General features: G+C 31.8%; 1 protein-coding gene across 1 annotated transcript in view; it reads right to left on the bottom strand.

The window, feature by feature from the left end:
* Positions 1–5,419: 5,419 nt before the first annotated feature.
* Positions 5,420–23,367, bottom strand: part of LOC134724967 (B9 domain-containing protein 1-like) — a 54,519-nt gene continuing 36,571 nt past the window's right edge. The window contains exon 6 of the mRNA XM_063588386.1: positions 5,420–5,662. Coding sequence (XP_063444456.1) covers positions 5,511–5,662 — 152 coding nt within the window. The 3' untranslated portion in view covers positions 5,420–5,510. The remainder of the gene's footprint in view (positions 5,663–23,367) is intronic.

The following is a 23,367-nucleotide window of genomic DNA, read 5'->3' as shown; positions in this document are numbered from 1 at the left end:
TATTAAAAAAGCTAGTGACTTCTGTTAATTTTCACTGCCATGCATTTCATTTGTATTTATTAAAAGATACTCTGATGAATGATTTCTTGTTGTTGTTTTTTTATGTCCAGTGGCACATATTTCATGTATCTTTCAGACAGTGTTAATGGGGTGAAATAATTTCGTCTGCTAGTATAATAGCAAAACTACCTTTCATATCATGATGTATGATTGATTTGTGTTTGTTTTACGTCCAGTGGCACATAGTTCACGTATGTTTAAGACGATATAGTGTGATGACCTAGATTCGTCTACTAGTATAAAAGCATAACATCCGTTGATATAACGATGCATGTTTGATTGTTATTAGTTTAGTGTCCAGTGGCACATATTTCATGTTTGTTTGGACACTGATATTGTGATAACTGGATGGTGTTTACTAGTATAATAGTATAAACTTTCTGTGTTTTTGTCGGTCGTGTTAACCTGTTATCAGTTTTGATGTTACCTTCTAAGGTTTTTAGATGATATATCGATGAAGAATGGTTGTGTGCTAATATAATAGTATAACTCCCATATCTCATTGACAATCATATGATTTATATGTGTTTTCATGTTCCTTCTAGGGGTTTACATGATATAACGATGAATATATGGTTGTTTTCTAATCTAATAGTACAACTTCCATATTTAAAAAATAATCAATATTTAGGTATTATATCAGATGACTTTCATTAAACAAAGATAGAGTTGTGAACATGTATAATTATGAACTGTATAGTATTGATACATGTATATACATAGATTTAAGATACACAACAAAGTATGTCTATTCACAAGCGTTAGCGCCTTTTTATGAAGTCCTTGAAAATTTTCAACAGGTCATTGTTTTTAGAATCATTGTCTCTCTGTTTAGATCTGTTTTTGGGAGTCTTATCCCGTCTCTCGTTTCTGGAGTATGGGGTTCTCCTTTCGTCCCTTTCTCTGGTCGGCCCACTAAGGCTATCATTGTTGGAGCGAGATTTGTTTTTCATATCCGTAACGAATTTTCTTAGTTTAAGAGTATATTCCTCATTTATATTGTTGGCCTCTTTGGCTAGCTTAGTTCTAGCCTCTCCACTTGGTGGGCTGTTTATGTCAAAGTAAGAAATTCCTGTGTTTAGCACAGTGCTGATAGTGGAATTCAGTTCTTGCACACGGGTATCTAAAATACTTAATACCGACTGATATGTCTGTTCTTTTGGCCTTTATCAGACATTTGTCCACTGGCTCTTTCAGAGCTTCACTGTTCTCTTTGTTGTCATAGTTTGGCCTGAATGAAATGTTTAAACATGAAAACTTGTTATTCTCTCTGTCGAATTTCATTCTGTGGATCAATGTCAGTAACGGAAATCTGGTATCATTCAATTTCCGGACTTCTGCAATAGTGTCTGGCCACATGAAGGCATATCCATCATCCAACAGGTCTAAACTATCAGTATCAATATCGATGTCTACTTTAATATCCATGATTATATTGCATATATAACTGATATTTATAGGGCATGTTACCAGATTATTGGTGACAGAATCATAAATTAAATATCACACTATCCATTGGTGCATTATATTGTCCTATATTGTGTGACAATATTGTTGTCACCTTCCATTTCGATGAAACAAGATTATTATCATTTAAATAATTATTAAATAATAAATATGATTCAACATTGTTAATTTGATCTATATATACGTTTTATTTTAGTATTATATAATTTCATTTTATTTTTGTATAATATAATTATTATTTTTATTTTTATTCCAGTTCATTCTGTATACATCGATATAAGTTATTCACTTTACTTATATATTAGATTTCTATTATTGGATCTCATGGTATATGTAGACTGTATACGATGTACAATATAATAAACATATACAAAGATGCATATAGTGTCGTAAATCAGAAATGCGTCGTACCATAACATAAATAAGGATCAAAGATTCTCTAATGAAATAGAACAGGATTCAACGGGTGAGATCACAATAAGTGAAAAATTCACCGTATCAAATAGTTTTATAAATCCACTTATTCATGGTATGGTATCAATATTTCTGACCTGACACTACGTACTTTTTATTGCTTAATCCTTTAGAATTTAATGTGCAACTTTTCGTATAGTTTTATAAATTGACCATAAACCCACATATTCATGGTATGGTATAAAAGTGATATCGGGTCGGTAACTGTTTATGACATAGAAATATTTCTGTTCAAATAGAACGAGTGCAGTATAAAAGCCAATAATAACTAGTAAGAAAAATAAGACAATGTTGAGTGGCGATCAATGCATTTGAATGGGGACATATAGTTGGAACCCCCCTTTTTTTAATAGCTGGATCCGCCTCTGATGTGTGACATTCTTGTCCTTCTTGTGTCTTTCTCAAATTTTCTAATTGTAAAAACTTACTACATTATGTGTTTTGTTGCAAACTTGACACTTATTTTTCATTTAAAGATTGTTTTCAAGGAGAAAAATATTTAGATATCATTGATTTTAAGAAAGGAAGTGCATATGTTAATTAAGAACCGGTGTTCACCCATTACATTAAGAATTGAAAATGCCAGATATTCAAAAACTGTATTGTACAGCTGATAAAGTTGAGGATGAGCGTCATTTTTCAATCGAATGCTCACATTATCAAAATTTGAGGGAGGAACCCTTTCAGCATATTCAGTCTAGCACATGTCAGAACTTTCAAAAGTTAGATAATTATGATAAATCTTCGATGTCACACAAGAAAGCTTTACTCTTAAAGGGAAACAAATGATGATTATATTGTTAGTTCTTTTGAATTATGTAGTACATGGTTTGATAATGACTGTTATTTAATATCAATGTGCTAGTTGTTATTTTTTTCTATTTTGTTTTGGCTCCGATTGTGACTGATCTTACGTATATATGTATACGGTGTTATAAAGATAATTATATCATATTATTATATAATTACTATGATATTAGTATTGTAAAGTCTTAATGTTGACCCAATCATTATACCGCCGCTTCGCAAAAGTGGGAATATACTGTTTGACCTCTGTCTGTCCGTCCACTCGTCAGTCAACCCGTCCGTCAGTTCGTCCGTCCGTCCCATGGATATTTTCGTTGTATCTTTTTCATGAACGACATTACAACAGGGATTTCTACAATGGTTTATTAAAGTCGCCTATATCGTGTGATACGTTTTCAGATTCACTACTCAGCAAATTCCTGTTTACCGAAAACTTTTCACATGACAGCCAAGTTGAAAATTTTCGTCATATTTTTCGCAGGAACTACAATACAATGATTTTACAAGGTTTATATAAGTCAGCTATACGGTTTGAGGCTGATTCACAACTCAACAACGAAGTATTTGTGCGGGAGTATCATCAGCAATGGCGGATCCAGAACTTGACCTAAAAGGGGGGGGGCGCTGACTGACATAAAAAAAGAGGGGCTCCAGTCATGCTTCAGTGATTCCCTATATAATCAACCAAATTTTTCCCACAAAAAGCACCACCCCCTCTGGGTCCGCATATGATCAGTAGCACGCACCATCACTGGTTGTTCTTAATTTATGTTCTGTTTAAATACCCTTTAATTTGAAAAGTGAAATATTTTCTGTTCTATTCTATATATAGATTTCGAATTGAGTGTATAGAAAGAATTCGAACTACCTCAGCCTCCTTATGTTATATATAGTACGGAGTAATTTCTTAAAATATATTATTACATATATAAACGTAATGATACAGACAGACAATTTTATTTTACCCTGATACCCTAATACTTGGCTTGATAAGTGTCGGGCTTATGGGTTGTCATAGTATTGGGCTGTCGGAGCAATGTGTTGTCGGACTATTGGGTTGTCAGACTAATGGGTTGTCGGACTAATGGGTTGTCGGACCAAGGGCTGTCGGAATAATGGCGTGTAACCATAAGTCCTATGAGATGCCTACTGATAATTTTGATGTAAATGGATAACTGGAAAATCTCAACAGTCTGATTACTTTTTCTCTCTTTTACCCCTTTCTGACAATGTCAATTTTTAGCTATCAAATCTATGCTATTTGAACTTAGGAATTTAATATCATGTTTTAAATGATACAAGTGCTTGGTAAACAGGAAGTTGTTGAGTGATGATTCTTAAAACACATCAAACAGTATAGCTGACTTACATATACCCTGAAACCAACTTAATTTCTTTACATCATTGTTGAAGGCCATACCGTGAGCTATAGTTGTTAAAATTTCTGTGTCATTTTGGTCATTTTGGAGAGTTGTCTCCTGGCACATCTTCTTTTTTATTGGTATTTTTTCAGTTTATATGAAGTGATTTTGTATCATAAATTTATACACATTTTTTTCCATGTCTTCAATTAGATCAACTGCTTTTTAACAAACACATACGAAATGACCTTATGTAATAATTTAAATACATGGAAGTTCAATTAATTTTGGCTGCTTCACAGCACCAATGCTGCTTTGATTATCACACTAAACAATTCGGCGTTTAGATAAAAAGGTATAAATCTGACCCATATATAAAAGCATACACGTCTATTATCACTGAACTAGTAAACATATTTTTAAGGGGCCTCTGTGTCGGGAGTTTCTCGCTACATTGAAGACCGTTTCAATGGTGGCCTTCGGCTGTTGTCTGCTCTATGGTCTGGTTGTGTTGCTTTGACACATTCCCCATTTCCTTTCTCAATTTTACATATATTTCTCAACATTTTCGAATAGGTATAGTTTCGGTTTGTGCCTTTGAACTTAAGGACGCTTAACTATGGCAACAGAATACGCATGCTCGAAAATCCTTTCTGTGATTGAACAAAATGCTGTCATGGTGGGTGATTTGGTTGTGTTTGAAAAAACGTCTCGTTAATTATATCGTGATGGAAAGCAAGTGAAAAACTTTAAATATTTGAACTAGATCTTACAAAGATTTATATTTTTATTAAAACAATTGTTTCTCCAATAGCTCTTTGCATCCATGACAGCTGTTTATTCGGGACAATTATATAATTTTAAATCTAAACTTTTTTGTACGAACGTACATGACTTTAAGAACGCACCTACGCGTGTGATATTTCCGCGGGGTTTTGGTGAATGTAATCAGAAAGATACGAGGACCGAGAATACTAAACACAAACAGAGAAAATCTCTTGCAGTAACATTCAGATGAAGATTTAATTAAAGACGTCCTGCATCATAAAGTCATTGTGGTTCTGAAGGTTATCGAAATGATAGTTTTAAACATGATACTCAAATTTAAATACGTCGGATATCTTTTTTAAAGATAGTTCTTGTTTTCCATATATTGGGTTGATGTTTAGACGCTTTAAAATTTTTTGTTCTTCCCTCGCCGGGATTCGAACCCATGCTACATATATGTATAAGTTATCAAGATATCAAGCTACTACTAACAGTTTATTATATGTTATAAATATATAAATAAATGTCTTAAAACAATAAATGTGTACTAAAGTCGGAAATAACTAAACAATTCTAAGACACTTCTTGTGTTTTCATTCCAACATTTTCAGGTATGACTGTCGTAGAAACCTCAGACGGTATTACATCATAGCCTAATTTTTTCATGTCTTTCATCACAACATTAAATGAAACTGTAATAAATCCTTGTGATCGTACTCTAGTCACTGAAATGGAGAGATAAAATTGATTTGTATTTTGAATATACAACAAATTGCAAAAGCATGTATATCAAATGTTCATTATTTTAGTAGAACTATATACACATTTCTAGGTGTACCTATATATTTTGTAATCTTCTTTTGATTTGTTAAAAAAAATTAGTTAACAGGTGAAACTGTGAGCTACTGCCCACTGATGATACCCGTCCTACATATTTTGGTTAACAAGAAGTTGTTGAGTGATGAATCTGAAAAGGCATTATATAAACCCTGAAACAAATTTTCAGAAATACTTGTATGGTAGTTCATGAGAAAGATGTGACAACAATTTTCAATTTTACTATCAAATGATACAAGTGCTTGGTAAATATAAACAGGAAGTTGTTTAGTGATGATTCTGAAAACACATCACACAGTATAGCTGACTTATATTAACCCTGAAACCAAATATTAGAAATCCTTATGATGTAGTTCCTGAGAAAGACGCAACAAAAATTATTCATGGAAAGGAAGGACGGACAGATGAACAGATGGACTGACAGACAGAGATAAAACAGTATATCCCCACTTTTTTTTTATAGCAGGGGTGAAGTCTGTGTGATATCTTTAATTTCAAGTTTAATGGGAGAGATATGATCAACATAGTGGGAAAAATTGGAATTTATGAGAGAGAGGACACAATCATATATTGGAATGTGAAGAAGTTGAAATGTAATGCAATATTCTTCCTTAATTTTCTTGTGAATCTCCTGTATGAAATCTGTCTTATATGATAGTACGGCGGCTTTGTGAAAAATTGTGCACATCATGCTACAAGCATGAAATTTGGCACAGACCTTCCCCACTTATTACTCTTATTTCAGATAGGGATCATTTGAAAAAAATGTTGCACTTCCGGTAAAATTCAAAATTGATACTTAAATCAGCCCAATATTGAAGGCTAGTATGTGAAAAGGTGTTATAATCATGCTGCTATCATATTATCTGGTACAAACCTTTGTTTTTTTTACTACTTTTGGATATATTATATAGATTAGATGTCTTCAAAAACCCTACTTCCGGTAAAATCTTATTTGGCGGACATTGTACTATAAAAATAAGCTTATTTTTTAGGGCGGGTAATTGAAATATGTTTAATCGTATTGCTACTATCACAATATTGTGCAGGAACCTTTCTTTGACTTTGGTGCTTCTCATGGATACAATGTAAATACCAGATGCTCCGCAGGGCGTAGCTTTATACGACCGCAGAGGTTGAACCCTGAACCGTTGGGGCAAGTATGGACACAACATTCAAGCTGGATTCAGCTCTAAATTTGGATTGTGATTAAATAGTTGACACAGCATAGGTTTCTGACACAGAATGAATGTGTTCTAATGAACTTAAACTTTTGAGCAATTCACTATGCTGTTGAATATTAATCCTCTCAAAAAAATGTTTAAAGACATTTTCTTTTTATTTATGAAATTTCAAATGAGAAAAATTGAACCCAATTTTTAATCACACCCCCCTTTCCCTTATTCCAAAACTAATCTCAATTAAAATATTTTAATGGAGTTTGCAACAACAACTACTCATTTAAATACATCATAAAATAAACTGCTTGTTATCACTGAATGGTAAAGATTATTTAAATTTATCAGTTGGTAGTAAAAAGTGAATATACATTGTATATTGTATATAACAAAGATTTAAGTTGATTCTGGACAAAGAAAGATAACTCTAATTTAAAAAAAATTCTTGCAATTAGATATTTCTTGCTTCCTATTCTGGATAAAGAAAGATAACTCTAATTAAAAAAAAATTTGCTATTTCACAATATTGTGAAATTAGATATTTCTTGCCATTGCACAATACTGTGCAATTGAAAAGACTTGCTATTGCACAATACTTAATATAATAATTTTAGATCCTGATTTGGACCAACTTGAAAACTGGGCCCATAATCAAAAAATCTAAGTACATGTTTAGATTCAGCATATCAAAGAGGCCCAAGAATTTATTTTTTGTTAAAATCAAACTTTGTTTAATTTTGGACCCTTTGGACCTTAATGTAGGCCAATTTGAAAACGGGACCAAAAATGTAGAATCTACATACACAGTTAGATTTGGCATTTCAAAGAACCCCATTTATTCAATTTTTGATGAAATCAAATAAAGTTTAATTTTGGACCCAGATTTGGACCAATTTGAAAACTGGGCCAATAATCAAGAATCTAAGTACATTTTTAGATTCAACATATCAAAGAACCCAACCGATTCATTTTTTGTCAAAATCAAACTAAGTTCAATTTTGGACCCTTTGGACCTTAATGTAGACCAATTTGAAAACATGACCAAAAGTTAAGAATCTACATACACAGTTAGATTCGACATATCAAAGAACCCCAATTATTCAATTTTGAGGAAATCAAACAAAGTTTAATTTTGGACCCTTTGGGCCCCTTTTTCCTAAACTGTTGGGACCAAAACTCCCAAAATCAATACCAACCTTCCTTTAATGGTCATAAACCTTGTGTTTAAATTTCATAGATTTCTATTTACTTATACTAACGTTATGGTGCGAAAACCAAGAAAAATGCTTATTTGGGTCCCTTGTTTGCCCCTTATTCCTAAACTGTTGGGACCTAAACTCCCAAAATCAATACCAATCTTCGTTTTGTGGTCATAAACATTGTGTTAAAATTTCATTGATTTCTATTTACTTAACCTAAAATTATTGTGCAAAAACCAAGAATAATGCTTATTTGGGCCCTTTTTTGGCCCCTAATTCCTAAACTGTTGAAACCAAAACTCCCAAAATCAATCCCAACCTTTCTTTTGTGGTCATAAACCTTGTGTCAAAATTTCATAGATTTCTATTAACTTAAACTAAAGTTATAGTGCGAAAACCAAGAAAATGCTTATTTGGGCCCTTTTTGGCCCCTAATTCCTAAAAGTTGGGACCAAAACTCCCAAAATCAATACCAGCCTTCCTTTTATGGTCATAAACCTTGTGTTAAAATTTCATAGATTTCTTTTCACTTTTACTTAAGTTAGAGTGCGAAAACTAAAAGTATTCGGACGACGACGACGACGACAACGACAACGACAACGACGACGACGACGCAGACGACGACGCCAACGTGATAGCAATATACGACGAAATTTTTTTCAAAATTTGCGGTCGTATAAAAAGTAAACAAACAATACATGTATATCATTTAATTCAGGAGCCATTGGAAAGCTGGAATGTGATCGTTAAGTATTTTTAATATACTGCAGGATGGTCAAAATGGTATTTTGCAGTATATTGAACCCCCTCCTGTAGACCTTGAAATTCAAAAAGTCTAGTTATTCTTAATCCTTAACAAATAGTAATAATACTCCAATAAGTAGTTTGTATGCATTTAACATGCTGGAAAAGATATTATGTTAAAAAATATATTCCATTGTATTTTGACCCCCCTCCTACCATGGTATATATTGAACCCCCTACTATAGACCTTGAATTACAAAAATTCAAGCTATTCTAACTCCTTAACATAGTAATTATACTCCAAAAAGTAGTTTGTATGTATTTAACATACTGGAAAAGATATTTTAAAAATTTTACTTAGCCATGGTATTTTGACCCTACCATGGTATATTGAACCCCCTACTATAGACCTTAAAATTCAATAAGCCTAGCTATTTTAAATCCTTTACATAGTAATAATACTCCAATTAGTAGTTAAAATGTATGCATTTAACATGCTCGAAAAGATATTAAAAAAAAACCCATTGTATTTTGACCCTCCCTCTACCATGATATATTGAACCCCAACTATAGACCTTGAATTTCAAAAATTGAAGCTATTTCTACTTCTAAACAAACAAATTATACTCAAATAAGTAGTTTGTATGTATTTAACTTACTGGAAAAGATATTTTGAAAATTATACTCAGTCATGGTATTTTGACCCCCCTGCAGTATATTGAACCCCCTACTTTAAAAAATTCAAGCTTTGCTAACTCTTTAACATAGTAATAATACTCCAATAAGTAGTTTGTATGTCTTTTACTTGACTGAATAGAAATTTTGAAAATTATACTTTGCCATGGTATTTTGACCATGGTATACTAAACCCCTATACTATATACTTTAGACCTTGAATTTCAAAAATTAAGCTGCTATGTCTCCTTTTTATAGTTATTATACTCCAATTTGTAGTTTGTATGTATTTAACATGCTGGAAAAGATATTTTGAAAATTTTACTTAACCATGGTATTTGGCCCCCCCCCCCCTCCCCTTATGGTACATTGAACCAACTACTATAGACCTTCAAATTCAAATAGTCTAGCTATTCTTAAACCTTAACATAGTAAGAATACTCCAATAAGTAGTTTGTATGCATTTAACATGCTGTAAAAGATATTTTGAAGAAAGAAAAAAATTCCATGGTAATTTGACCCCTATTGAATCCCTTACTATAGACCTTGAATTTCAAAAATTCAAGCTTTTCTAACTCCTTAATATAGTAACTATACTCTAATAAGTAGTTTGTATGTATTTAACCTACTAGAAAAGATATCATAATTTTACTTAGCAATGGTATTTTGACCCCCTACCATGATATACTGAACCCCTATACTATATACTTTAGACCTTGAATTTCAAAATTTAAGCTATTACGTCTCCTTTTTAATAGTTATTATACTCCAATTAGTAGTATGAATGTATTTACCATGCTGGAAAAGATGTTTAAAACATTTTACTTTGCCATGGTATTTTGAACCCCCTACCATGGTATAATGACCCCCCTACAATACATCTATAGACCTTTAATTCTAAAAAAATCTAGCTACCCTAACTCCTTTACATATTTATTATATTCCAATAAGTAGTTTGTATTTATTTTTGGTAGCTTGAATGTTTTGAAAATTTTAGTTTTTAGATTAATTAAGTCATGGTAATTTGACCCCCTCCCCCTTTTTTACCATGGAAAATTAAAACTTAAGTCTACCATTCTATAAAACTATTTCAAAGTTCAAAGAATTAAAGTGTCCAAGCTACATTGTCTAGTTATAATGCTATAAGAAGTTTTTTGATTGACATTTTGTTAGTTAAGACTTCAGAGCACCTATACCAAGCAAATATTTTTCTTTTGAAAGAGGGACGAAAGATACCAAATGGACAGTCAAACTCGTAAATCTAAAACAAACTGACAACGTCATGGCTAAAAATGAAAAAGACGAACAGAAAAACAATAGTACACATGACACAACATAGAAAACTAAAGAATAAACAACACGAACCCCACCAAAAACTAGGAGTGATCTCAGGTGCATCGGAAGGGTAAGCAGATCCTGCTCCACATGCGGCACCCGTCGTGTTGCTTATGTGATTACAAATCCGGTAAATAGTCTAATTCGGTAGGCCAAATTCATGAAAGGGAAGGGGATTGTAGTTACGACGTAAGGAACATATCCGATATCATTTGTGAAACGGTTATTTCATAACGGTCAACCAACTCGTGATGGCGTCCGTAAAATTTACGAAGGGATGATTTCAACTTCACCATTTGGAACTCTTGGTTTAATAGCTTCCTTTAACCAATCATTGAAAATTAACATCCCCTTCTTGTATTAATGATTTTTAATATTTGATTAGCTTTTATATAATGTTAAATGTTTTATTAATCATCTAGGATGAAAAAAACAGGGGGTTCAATTTACCATGGGGGTTCAATTTTCCTTACAGGGGGGGTTCAATTTACCATAGGGAGGTTCAATTTACCATAGCGGTATTTTGACCCCAGGGTCATTTTACCATGGGGTTCAAAATAGCATATGACACTGGTAAAAAAACCAATCTGACCGCATCATCCTTTCATCCACACGTACAAGCTTCTGACAAAATGATGAGGACTCAGAAAGAGTTTTTTTAAAAGGGATCCTCTTTGTCCCTTCGCCATCCATTATCGTCTGGACTGGGTAGCATAAGAGTCAATTCAAAGCTCGTCCCACTATTAAAACACATGGCTTAGTATATCGCAAGTTTTACATGCTGGAAAAGACTAGACCAAGTTGAGGGAATAGCCTTAGTTAGCCTTCCCTTTTGCAAAAATAGTTATTTTCTTGCTTAGTTAACCATGTTAACCCAATCTGTTAAGTTTGTGCAATCTTACAGTAAAACCCCGGTGATTTAGGATGATCCATCATAATTCTTTATGTTAAGTTCACATATTCAAATGCCATCAATGTCTCACACGCAGTCTTTTTTTCTTTTCAAGCAAAGAGAGAACTGTATCACAAACGGTAAGGCATGGATCACATTAAGTGTGTGATCACTAATTGCCTAGTGCATTTGAAAGGTCATTGATAGATAATAATAATTAATCAAAGTGATGGAAATCACTCATGGAAGATAAGAAGAGTAGTTTGAATTATTTCATATTAAGGTGGGGAAAAATGAACATTAATAAAGCATTATTGCTGAAAATTGCATTAACAGCAGGTCTTTAGAAGAAAACTTGCTTTTCCAGAATGAGGATAAAATTAGCTCAAATTAAATAATGTGAGTCTCTTAATTTGCACAATTTTATTTAAACTGCAGTTTATATCTTATCCAAATAATGATGCCTGTTCTGAACATGTTTAAAAAAAAAAAAAAAAAAAAAAAATCTTCTAGTAAATGTAACTTACTATACTTGTAAGATATAAAATCTAGACCAACAATTAAGAACTTTAAAGTGTCAACAAAAATAATCTAAAAATGTTGAAATAGAGGTTATATGACATTGAAGAGTAAAAGTTGTAGAGTGCCTTTTGGTTATTTTTTTTGTAAAAGTACTTTTCAACATTGAAAATTGAAAATGTACTTTTTCAACATAAACAAATTAAAAAACTTATTTATTGAAATGTGGATTCTTTCTTGATTGCAAGCATATATATTCACTTCTAATAAAAATTTAAATGACTAAAATAGACATACTGATTGATGGGGAATAACCTAATAAACAATGGTTTGCTATAATTAAAACTTTAAAAATTTTAAAACTGTATCAAGCCAATTCCTGATAAAAAAAAAGGTGAACTAATCGAAATTGTTCATTAAATATAGATGAATATTGGAAATTTATAAAGTAAATTATAGGCCTTACTTGAATACCTTTTATATATATTCATATCTATATTCATAGTTATATTCATATTTTATTTATTTTAAGAGATCTTGTTAATCCTTAATTAATCATTTATCTTTCAGATATAGTTTACAGAATCACTTTAAGTAATGAAGATCAAAAGTAATAGGCAATAAATAAATCATCCTTATATATATCAAACATCTAATATATACATTTGTGTATTCAATTGTGAGGTCAAATATTTGTTTATTGAGATGTAAATTGTACACTGTATATTGCATTGGTCTGTACAATTATGTAAGACTTATGTTGATAGGTAATGTGGTCAATTTGATTGACAGTTTAGGAGGTGGGGCATTGTAATTAAAGGCCAACCTTGTCTCTGATTGTTTAGTGGTAATGACAGTTGTCAATCAAACTATTATTGTATCAACACTCAATTACTTAATCAAACTAATTAATAAACAGTCTGCAAATGAACACACCTTAATGATATACATTCTTAAATGAACTGCTCCGATAATAAATTCATTTTTCAGTTTATATAAGTATTATGTACACATACATGAAAACCATAGGGAACTATATTTCAGTGTGAATACATTTAGTAACAGTAGCTAACCTGTCAAGTTGTTAGGGAGGCCAGTGCCTTAGTAAAGATTTAGAACAAGTTCTAATCTTTCCAAAAATTCTTTGCCTCACAAACACAATCCATATTTCGTCTAACCCTATGTCACTAAAAAGCGAACAGTAATGACAGCATCATCAGTAACGACTGTTCGAATCATGACTCATTTTAGTTCGTGTTTCACTGAATCAGATGCACCATAAATCTAGTGTCTGTCTCTTAAAAGGAACTTAGTGCTAAACTTAAAATACATCACGTGGTTGATAAGATAGAATATCCTGAGCATTTGTTGCTACAACTACCATACGCATCAGAGAATTTATCCACTCATGTTACAGTTTCAATGTATTTTATTGAGGTAAGGACATATTACACAATCAGCATACTCATTAGGCCCCAAAGACATGCTTATTCACAATCGGAGAGCTGATTGTCAGTAACAACATATTAAAATTTTAAAGCTTTGGTTGAACGGTTCAGGAGTAAATACACGAACAACATTTGGTTGCCGCCCGCCCGACTGCTGCTGTACATCCCCAAATCAATAACTGACATTTTTGTCACAAAAATACGGTTAAAAATCAAAGTAATGGAAATCACTCATGGAAAGAATAGAAGAATAGTTGAAATAATTTCATATTATGGTATGGTGCGGAGATTGAACTGATCACTTTCAATGTAATTGATTAAATTACAATTACTTTGGCATTTGTATGATTAAATTAAATTAACGATTACATCATTTCTAAAAGTATCTGTTTAAATTAATTATTATATTGGCAAAGTAATCATGATTACATCTGATTACAATGAAATTTAAAAATAAACCATTTTGAATGATGTAAATGCAAAAACGTTCAATATAACAAAGTGTAATAGCATTCTTGTAAAAGGAATTTATAATGTTATAAAATAATTACTTATCTATTAAATAAACCACAAACCAGATGCTCCTCAGGGAGCAGCTTTATACAACCGCAGAGGTCGAACCCTGAACAGTTGGGGCAAGTATGGACACAACATTCAAGCTTGATACAGCTCTGAATTTGGATTGTGATTAAATAGTTGACACAACATAGGTTTCTGACACAGAATGAATTTGGTCTAAGCATTTTATTTAAAAACTTAAAATTTTTAAATTGGACATTTACCTATTATGGTCCAATATCCAAAATCTAAATACATGGTTATATCAGATTCAGCATATATATCAAAGAACCCTGAGAATTCAATTTTTGCTGATATCAAATAAAGTTCAATTTTGGACCCTTTAGACCTCAATGTGGACCAATTTGATAACCGGGCTCAAATATCAACAATCTAAATACACGGTTAGATTTGGCATATCAAAGAACCCCAACTATTCAATTTTTTATGAAATCAAACAAAGTTTAATTTTGCACCCTTTGGGCCCCTAATTCCTAAACTGTTGAGACCAAAACTCCCAAAATCAATCCCAATCTTCCTTTAATGGTCATAAACCTCGTGTTCAAATTTCATAGATTTCTATTTACTTATACTAAAATTATGGTGCGAGAACCAAGAAAAATGCTTATTTGAGCCCTTTTATGGCCCCTAATTCCTAAACTGTTGGAACCAAAACTCCCAAAATCAATCCCAACCTTCCTTTTGTGGTCATAAACCTTGTGTTTAAATTTCATAGATTTCTATTTACTTAAATCAAAGTTATAGTGCGAAAACCAATGTGTCTTTGGACGACGACGATGCCAACATCATTCCAATATACGACCACAAAATTTGTTTGCGGTCGTATACAAATTACAACATATTTACATGTCACTGGTTATGACCCATTACACAATATCATCATTGATCTATGAATTATTTTACTTCAATTAAGTAAAGGTGTATAAGAGTTTGGTTTTTGTCATCAAAGCTCTCTATGTTTCATGTGTTTTTACAAGGTTCGGTTTCTGGAAGTTGAAATATATATGAAATAAAGTTACCACTTTAAAACTATGTAAAATAGTTGAGTTATCAAATTGTAAACAAACAGAAAACACTAAAAATCATTGCATTATCCAATAACATTCTAAAATTTGTTTTAATTTAAACATCTTTTATCATATATGTATTACCCTACAGCTATACACAATTGGTAATTGGGCAAAGTCAAAATAAATGTTTCCTTGCATATATTGCAATATTAATCAACCATTCTGATAATTTGATTGGATAAATTGATTTCAAATGATGTGGCTTGATGTGTAGAATATTCCTGCAAAATATCTTCGATAAATCTCAAGTATTAAAAAAGTTATGTTAAAAAAACATGCCGAAATTGTCAGGAGTGCAACACTTTTTTGTGTCATTTTGAAAAAATACTTTTTTTTCAAGACACAGCAAATTGTTATATGAATTGATATGCCTGTTTAAAAATTATTATATCTTAGTGATGATTTTAGCTCAAAATGAAGCTTTTCCATTGACCCATTTTGATACAGATGTGTTTTGAAAAAAAGTTGTGTCATGCCAGGAGTGCAACACAAAAATTAGTATTACTGAGGAATAGAATCAATTTTGCTCAAATGACATACACCTAAACATAAACAAAAGTAAATACTGTTAAACAAATATGTCTTACAGGTGTAACACCACTAATTCGGGCCTGGCCAGAAAGTAGTACATATTTAACACAAAATAGTTCCTACGCATGGACATAACTTTCAAAATATTTAGAACATTTGATTAATTTTGGTATCAAATGAAAGCTGCATGACTGGTGATCATTGTAGAACAATTTTTGTCTGATAAATTCGAATAATAAAAAAAATGGCATGAAATTTAAAAAGGAGGGTACATTTTGCCTTTTTGTCAGATCAGAAGTACCTGTTTTGGTACATCCGAAGTTCCGGGAACCAGTTCTTTCTTATATGCCATGTAAGGTATGTTAATTAGTGGTGTACTTCCTATTACAGAGAATCACCAGAAATCCAATTGTTAGAAGTTGTACCTTTTCCAATGAAAATAAGTCAAACATTATGTAAGTAATCATGTTTAATAATTTCTTTTTGGTCAACCGTCCTGCTTATGGGAAATTTAAGCTCTTAAATTGACATACTCAAGTATGTTAGCCTTTTATGGTCATACAACATGCATGCAGTTAAGACTTGGCTCCAAGTTCTTATATTTGCATTTTTTCTGATTGAAATCAATAAAACATGTATTTTATGACTTGTATATGAAACAGAATAGGTTTTGGTCAAAGTAATCCTTTAATTTTTCAAGTTTTTTTGTTTTTCTTATGGTAGCCTTTTATAATCTAGGCAAATGGTATATACTCATATAAGAATTCTAAAATCTCACTGTACCAGTAATTTTGAACCAGTTTAGCAAGTGATCTAGCTGAGGGATATATAAATTGCTCTTATTAATCTATGTTTTACAACAGAATTATGGCTCACACAAAAAAAGCCTTTTTCCAATTTCAAGAAAAAAGGGGGGATAATTTCTCATTTATGTCTAAAGTTTGGACTAATATATTTTTATTTAATGAAGAAACCTCTGATGATAGTATGACTATTAGTAAACACATAGCTTTCCTAATAGAAATTAATAAATAAAACAATGATATTGAGAATAAAAAAAAGGATATTGGCCAAAGGTAATATACATATGCAGTTTTCTTTGAATAACCCATATGTTACTACCAGTCCAATTTGAGCTTAAAATTAATAAAATAGTACTAGGACTAAAGCTTTATGTGTTTTTTATTGCTTGAAATATATCATAGAATGAAATAAAGTAATGCTCAAGTCAATATAGCAAGTTTGGTTCTGTTATAGGTGTAACACCACTAATTCGGGCCCGGCCAGAAAGCACATACCAGAAAGTAGTACATATTTAACACAAAATAGTTCCTACGCATGGACATAACTTTCAAAATATTCTAAATATTTTATTAATTTTGGTATCAAATGAAAGCTGCATGACTGGTGATCATTGTAGAACAATTTTTGACTGATAAATTCGAATAACAAGAGGCTCTCAAGAGCCTGAATCGCTCACCTTAATTCTTTTGGTTAAATCTCTCATCAAAGATTATTTTGGCTTTTCAATTTATTTAAATGTTCTTTGGATCGTCCTATTTTCTTCAAAAGCCAAAAAAAATAATCATTTTCTCCTATGTTCTATTTTAGCCATAGGAGCTATGTTACTTGACATACAAGGAAATAAAATATAAAATTTATACTAGATACTCTGAAACTCATTTAGCCTAAGTTTGGCTGAAATTGATACAGCAGTTTCAAAGGAGAAGATTTTTTAAAGTAAGTCAACATGATGAACAAATTGTGAAAAAAGTCTTTAAAGGGCAATAACTCCTGAAGGGGTCAATTGACAATTTTGGTCAAAATGACTTATTTGAAGATCTTACTTTGCTGAACATAATTGCTGTTTACAGTTTATCTCTATCTATAATAATATTCAAGATAATAAACAAAAACAGCAAAATTTCATTAAAAATATCAATTCAGGGGCAGCAACCCAACAACAGGTTGTCTGATTCATCTGAAAATTTCAGGGAAGATAGATCTTGACCTGATAAACAATATTACCCCCATGTCAGATTTGCTCTAAATGCTTTGGTTTTTGAGTTATAAGCCAAAAACTGCATTTGACCCCTATGTTCTATTTTTAGCAATGGCGGCCATGTTTGTTGATAGATCAAAACTTCGGATACAATTTATTAACTAGATACCCTAAGGAACATTCAGTTAAAGTTTGGAAGTATTTGGCCCAGTAGTTTCAGAGGAGAAGATTCTTGAAATAGTTTACGACGAACAGACGACGCCGACGGACGACGACAGACGACGGACGACGACGGACGCCAAGTGATGGCATAAGCTCACTTGGCCCTTCGGGCCAGGTGAGCTAAAAATGGCATGAAATTTAACCAGATGCTCCGCAGGGCGTAGCTTTATACGACCGCAGAGGTTGAACCCTGAATGGTTGGGGCAAGTATGGACACAACATTCAAGCTGGATTCAGCTCTAAATTTGGATTGTGATTAAATAGTTGACACAGCATAGGTTTCTGACACATAATGAATGTGTTCTAATGAACTTAAAATTTTTGTTTTCTCTTAGAGCAATTCACTATGCTGTTGAATATTAATCCTCTCAAAAAAATGTTTGAAGAAATATTCTTTTTATTTATGAAATTTCAAATGAGAAAATTGAACCCAATTTTTTTAATCACATCCCCCTTTCCCTTATTCCAAAACTAATCTCAATTAAAATTTCTAATGGAGTTTGCAACAATAACTACTCATTTAAATACATCATAAAATAATAAGATGTAAAAAAACTGCTTGTTATCACTGAATGGTAAAGATCATTTAAATTTATCAGTTGGTAGTAAAAAGTGAATATACATTGTATATTGTATATAACAAAGATTTAAGTTGATTCTGGACAAAGAAAGATAACTCCAAATAAAAAAAATCTTACAATTAGATATTTCTTGCTTCCTATTCTGGACAAAGAAAGATAACTCTAATTTAAAACAAAATTGCTATTTCACAATATTTTGCAATAAGATATTTCTTGCCATTGCGCAATACTGTGCAATTGAAAAGACTTGCTATTGCACAAAACTTAATGTAATAATTTTAGATCCTGAATTGGACCAACTTGAAAACTGGGCCCATAATCAAAAATCTAAGTACATGTTTAGATTCAGCATATCAAAGAGGCCCAAGAATTTAATTTTTGTTAAAATCAAACTTAGTTTAATTATGGACCCTTTGGACCTTAATGTAAGCCAATTTGAAAACGGGACCGAAAAAATGAAGAATCTACATACACAGTTAGATTTGGCATATCAACGAACCCCATTTATTCAATTTTTGATGAAATCAAACAAAGTTTAATTTTGGACCCCGATTTGGACCAACTTGAAAACTGAGCCAATAATCAAGAATCTAAGTACATTTTTAGATTCAGCATATCAAAGAACCCAAACGATTAATTTTTTGTCAAAATCAAACGAAGTTTAATTTTGGACCCTTTGGACCTTAATGTAGACCAATTTGAAAAAGGGACAAAAGTTAAAAATCTACATACACAGTTAGATTCGGCATATCAAAGAACCCAAATTATTCAATTTTGATGAAATCAAACAAAGTTTAATTTTGGACCTTTGGGCCCCTTATTCCTAAACTGTTAGGACCAAAACTCCCAAAATCATTACCAACCTTCCTTTTATGGTCATAAACCTTGTGTTTAAATTTCATTGATTTCTATTTACTTATACTAAAGTTATGGTGCTAAAACCAAGAAAAATGCTTCTTTGGGTCCCTTTTTGGCCCCTAATTCCTAAACTGTTGTGACCTAAACTCCCAAAATCAATACCAACCTACCTTTTGTGGTCATAAACATTGTGTTTAAATTTCATTATTTTCTATTTACTTAAACTAAAGTTATTGTGCGAAAACCAAGAATAATGCTTATTTGGGCCCTTTTGTGGCCCCTAATTCCTACACTGTTGAAACCAAAACTCCCAAAATCAATCCCAACCTTTCTTTTGTGGTCATAAACCTTGTGTCAAAATTTCATAGATTTCTATTAACTTAAACTAAAGTTATAGTGCGAAAACCAAGAAAATGCTTATTTGGGCCCTTTTTGGCCCCTAATTCCTAAAATGTTGGGACCAAAACTCCCAAAATCAATACCAACCTTCCTTTTGTGGTCATAAACCTTGTGATAAAATTTTATAGATTTATATTCACTTTTACTAAAGTTAGAGTGCGAAAACTAAAAGTATTCGGACGACGACGACGACGACGACAACGACGACAACGACGACGCAGACGACGACGCAGACGACGACGCCAACGTGATAGCAATATACGACGAAAATTTGTTCAAAATTTGCGGTCGTATAAAAAGGAGGGTACATTTTGCCTTTTTGTCAGATCGGAAGTACCTGTTTTGGTACATCCGAAGTTCCGGGAACCAGTTCTTTCTTATATGCCATGTAAGGTATGTTGATTTTTTCAGTACAGGACACCAGAAGGTGTTGCTTTGACATGCAATGATTGTCACTTTATTCGAACTTAAGATAAAAGAGCTGTGATCACTCGAAATTGAAAAATTTAACTTAGGAAGCAATGGGGCCATTAATTAGTGGTGTACTTCCTACACCTTAACATAAAGAAAAGTCAATACTGTAAAACCAATATGTCCTTTCAAGAAAAAATAGTTCATTTACCTGATTTTTGATATAAATAATGTGTGAGAGTCTAGTAAATAAGACTTCCCTATGAGTGTAAGGAGTGCAACTTTGAAGTTTAAAGACTCACACTGTTTTATTTTTCAAAAGATACTAAACTAGATACAAGATTGCACCCAAAGAGTAGTCTGATAGACAAGGAATTTTTCTTTTAGAACCATTTCTTTGATGTCAGGACTGCAACACTTATTTGCATCTAAATATGTTTTCTAACTTTTTAGGTTGAATGTATGAGTTATAATAAATTCTTAAAGGTAAACTTCAAAGCAGGCCTTAGATCCAAGAATTGTTTTATGCGACAAGCAAACATATTTTAATGCTAAATTTTCATATAATTTTCAAATTATGGAAGCTAATTGTCTTAAACTTTGTCATTTGATTAGGAAATAACCATATTTCAATTAACAAGTCTTAGAATGGTTTTATTTAATACTTATTAAATCATTATAATTGTTATAACAAACTATTAATTGTGTTGCACTCCTGACATAGATTTACCATAACAAACCATTTAGCGCAATTTGAGTTCAATTTTAAGACCCAACCTTTCAATGAATGAAAGATGGGAAAGATGGTTGTGAAACTAAACTTTAGAGTTATATCAGACAGGCTAAGTGCATACAAAGTCAAAAACAACTTCAACTTTGAGCAGAAGAAAATTGAGAAAAACAATGAAATAAGATCCTAATCTGAAGGACAATCTAGAAAAATATAAACAAAGAAAGAACAAAGAACAATGTAACACTAAATTCAAAAGACTTTGACCAGAATTAAAACACATATGAGAAAAAGAAAACAAAACAGAAAAAGGGTAACAAAAAAAGAAGAAAATTGACACAAGCTAAAGAAGTTGCAAACCAGCACAAAATTGTCCAGTCATATAGCAAAAGTCCATATGCACTTATTACCTAGAGAAATCAGAAAGAGAAGTCAAAGAAAAAGACATTATCTGTCTGACCATCCAAAATCTTGTGCTATTACACTTGAGCACATCATATCCATAGCTACACCAAGGCGGTTGTCAGTGTTAATGAGAACTGATGGCAGTTGTGTACAAGAAATTGATGAGTCTTAAATATGTTGAAGTTTAAACAAAGTTGAGGAACCCCTCCTAGGTCTGAAAACTGTTGAAAAGAAAATGACATTTCCAAAGAGTCTAAGTTTTTAGGTAGCCCCTTTTCTTTCTGAAAATGCCAGTTTCTTTTCAGGTTTCCAGATCTATTAAGGGTCTCACAACTTTGTTTCCACTTCAGCACCCATCAATTTCTAGCACACTTCAATCAGTACTGTTAATTTCTTACAACTACCTTGGCTTAGCTGTGTATATGATGTATTCAATTGTTTAAAGGCAAGATTTGGGTTTGTGAGGACAAATTTTCCCTATATGCTTAGCCTTCTCTTTCTGATTTCTCTAGATGATGTAAATGTACCTGTACTTTTACTTATAGACTGGATATTTTTCAGTGAGTTTGCATTTTTTTTTGGCTTGTGCAAATTTATTTTTTCTCTTCTGTTGCCAATCTCTCTTGTTTTTTTTCTCTATTTTTAATATCTATGTTTTTCGTTTTCAGGTTTAAATCTTTGTAATTAAGTTTTACATTTCTTGTTCCTTCTTTGGTTATATTTGTGGATCTTTTTTCAGATCTTTTCTGCTCATCAAAGTTATAGTTGATGTTGACTTTGATAGTGTGTTTTGATATCTTAGTCTGTCTGATTTTATTCTCAAGTAAGTTAAGAAAGTTTATTTTCATCAACAATCTTTCCCATCTTTCATTTATTTTAAGGTTACATCCGCAAGATGAACTCAAAATTTGCGAAACTTTCTAAAAAATTAAATATGTGCAAAACTTGTTGTTGTAAATTCATGTAAGGAGTTTGAAAAAACTAATTGTTTGTTTATATAACAGTTATAATAATCTAATAAGTACATGTATGACATGAAACCATTATAAAACGTTTTAAACCTTAGAAATATGGTTATTTCTTATAAAAATGCACAGTTTATGAGAATCAGCTTCCTAAATTCTGAAATTATATAAAAATTTGTCATTCAAGAATGTTTGCTTGGAACAAACTATATTTCTTGGATCAAAGTCCTGCTTTGATATTTACAATTAAAAATTTATTATAACTCCTACAAGAAACCTAAATAGTTATAAAACATGTTTAGATGCAAATAAGTCACTAGGAGCTGAGATTTTCAGTAATATGTTTTTTGTTGCACTCCTTACATGGCACAAAACTTTAAAAAAAAAAATACACATCTGTATCAAAGCCGTTCAATGGATAAGCTTCATTCTGAGCTGAATTCATCACTAAGACATACTAGTTATAATAAACATAAGAATCTATGGCAAATGTCATTATATTACAAGTTGCTGTGTCTTTCAAATAATTTTTTTTTCAAAATGTGAGGAAAAAGTGTTGTACTCCTGCCAATTTTGGCATCTTTTTTTAATGTAATGTTTGTTATGCGTAATATTTTCCAAAGATATTTAGCAGGATTATTCTACACATTAAGCCACAAAATTCAGCCCATTTTAACATTGCAATGACTGCCATTTCAAATAAATAGTAGCGAAATGTGATGAGATGTGAACTTATGCATACAATAAGTGATATGTATGATATAGCTAAAAAAATATTGTTTAAATGAAAATAAAATGTCAAATCTGAAAGGCATATATGTATGTAAACACTTAATCTAGAAATCATGGT

Source organism: Mytilus trossulus, chromosome 7, assembly GCF_036588685.1.
Source record: "Mytilus trossulus isolate FHL-02 chromosome 7, PNRI_Mtr1.1.1.hap1, whole genome shotgun sequence".
NCBI lineage: Eukaryota > Metazoa > Mollusca > Bivalvia > Mytilida > Mytilidae > Mytilus > Mytilus trossulus.
This window is presented reverse-complemented; position numbering and strand designations above follow the sequence as displayed.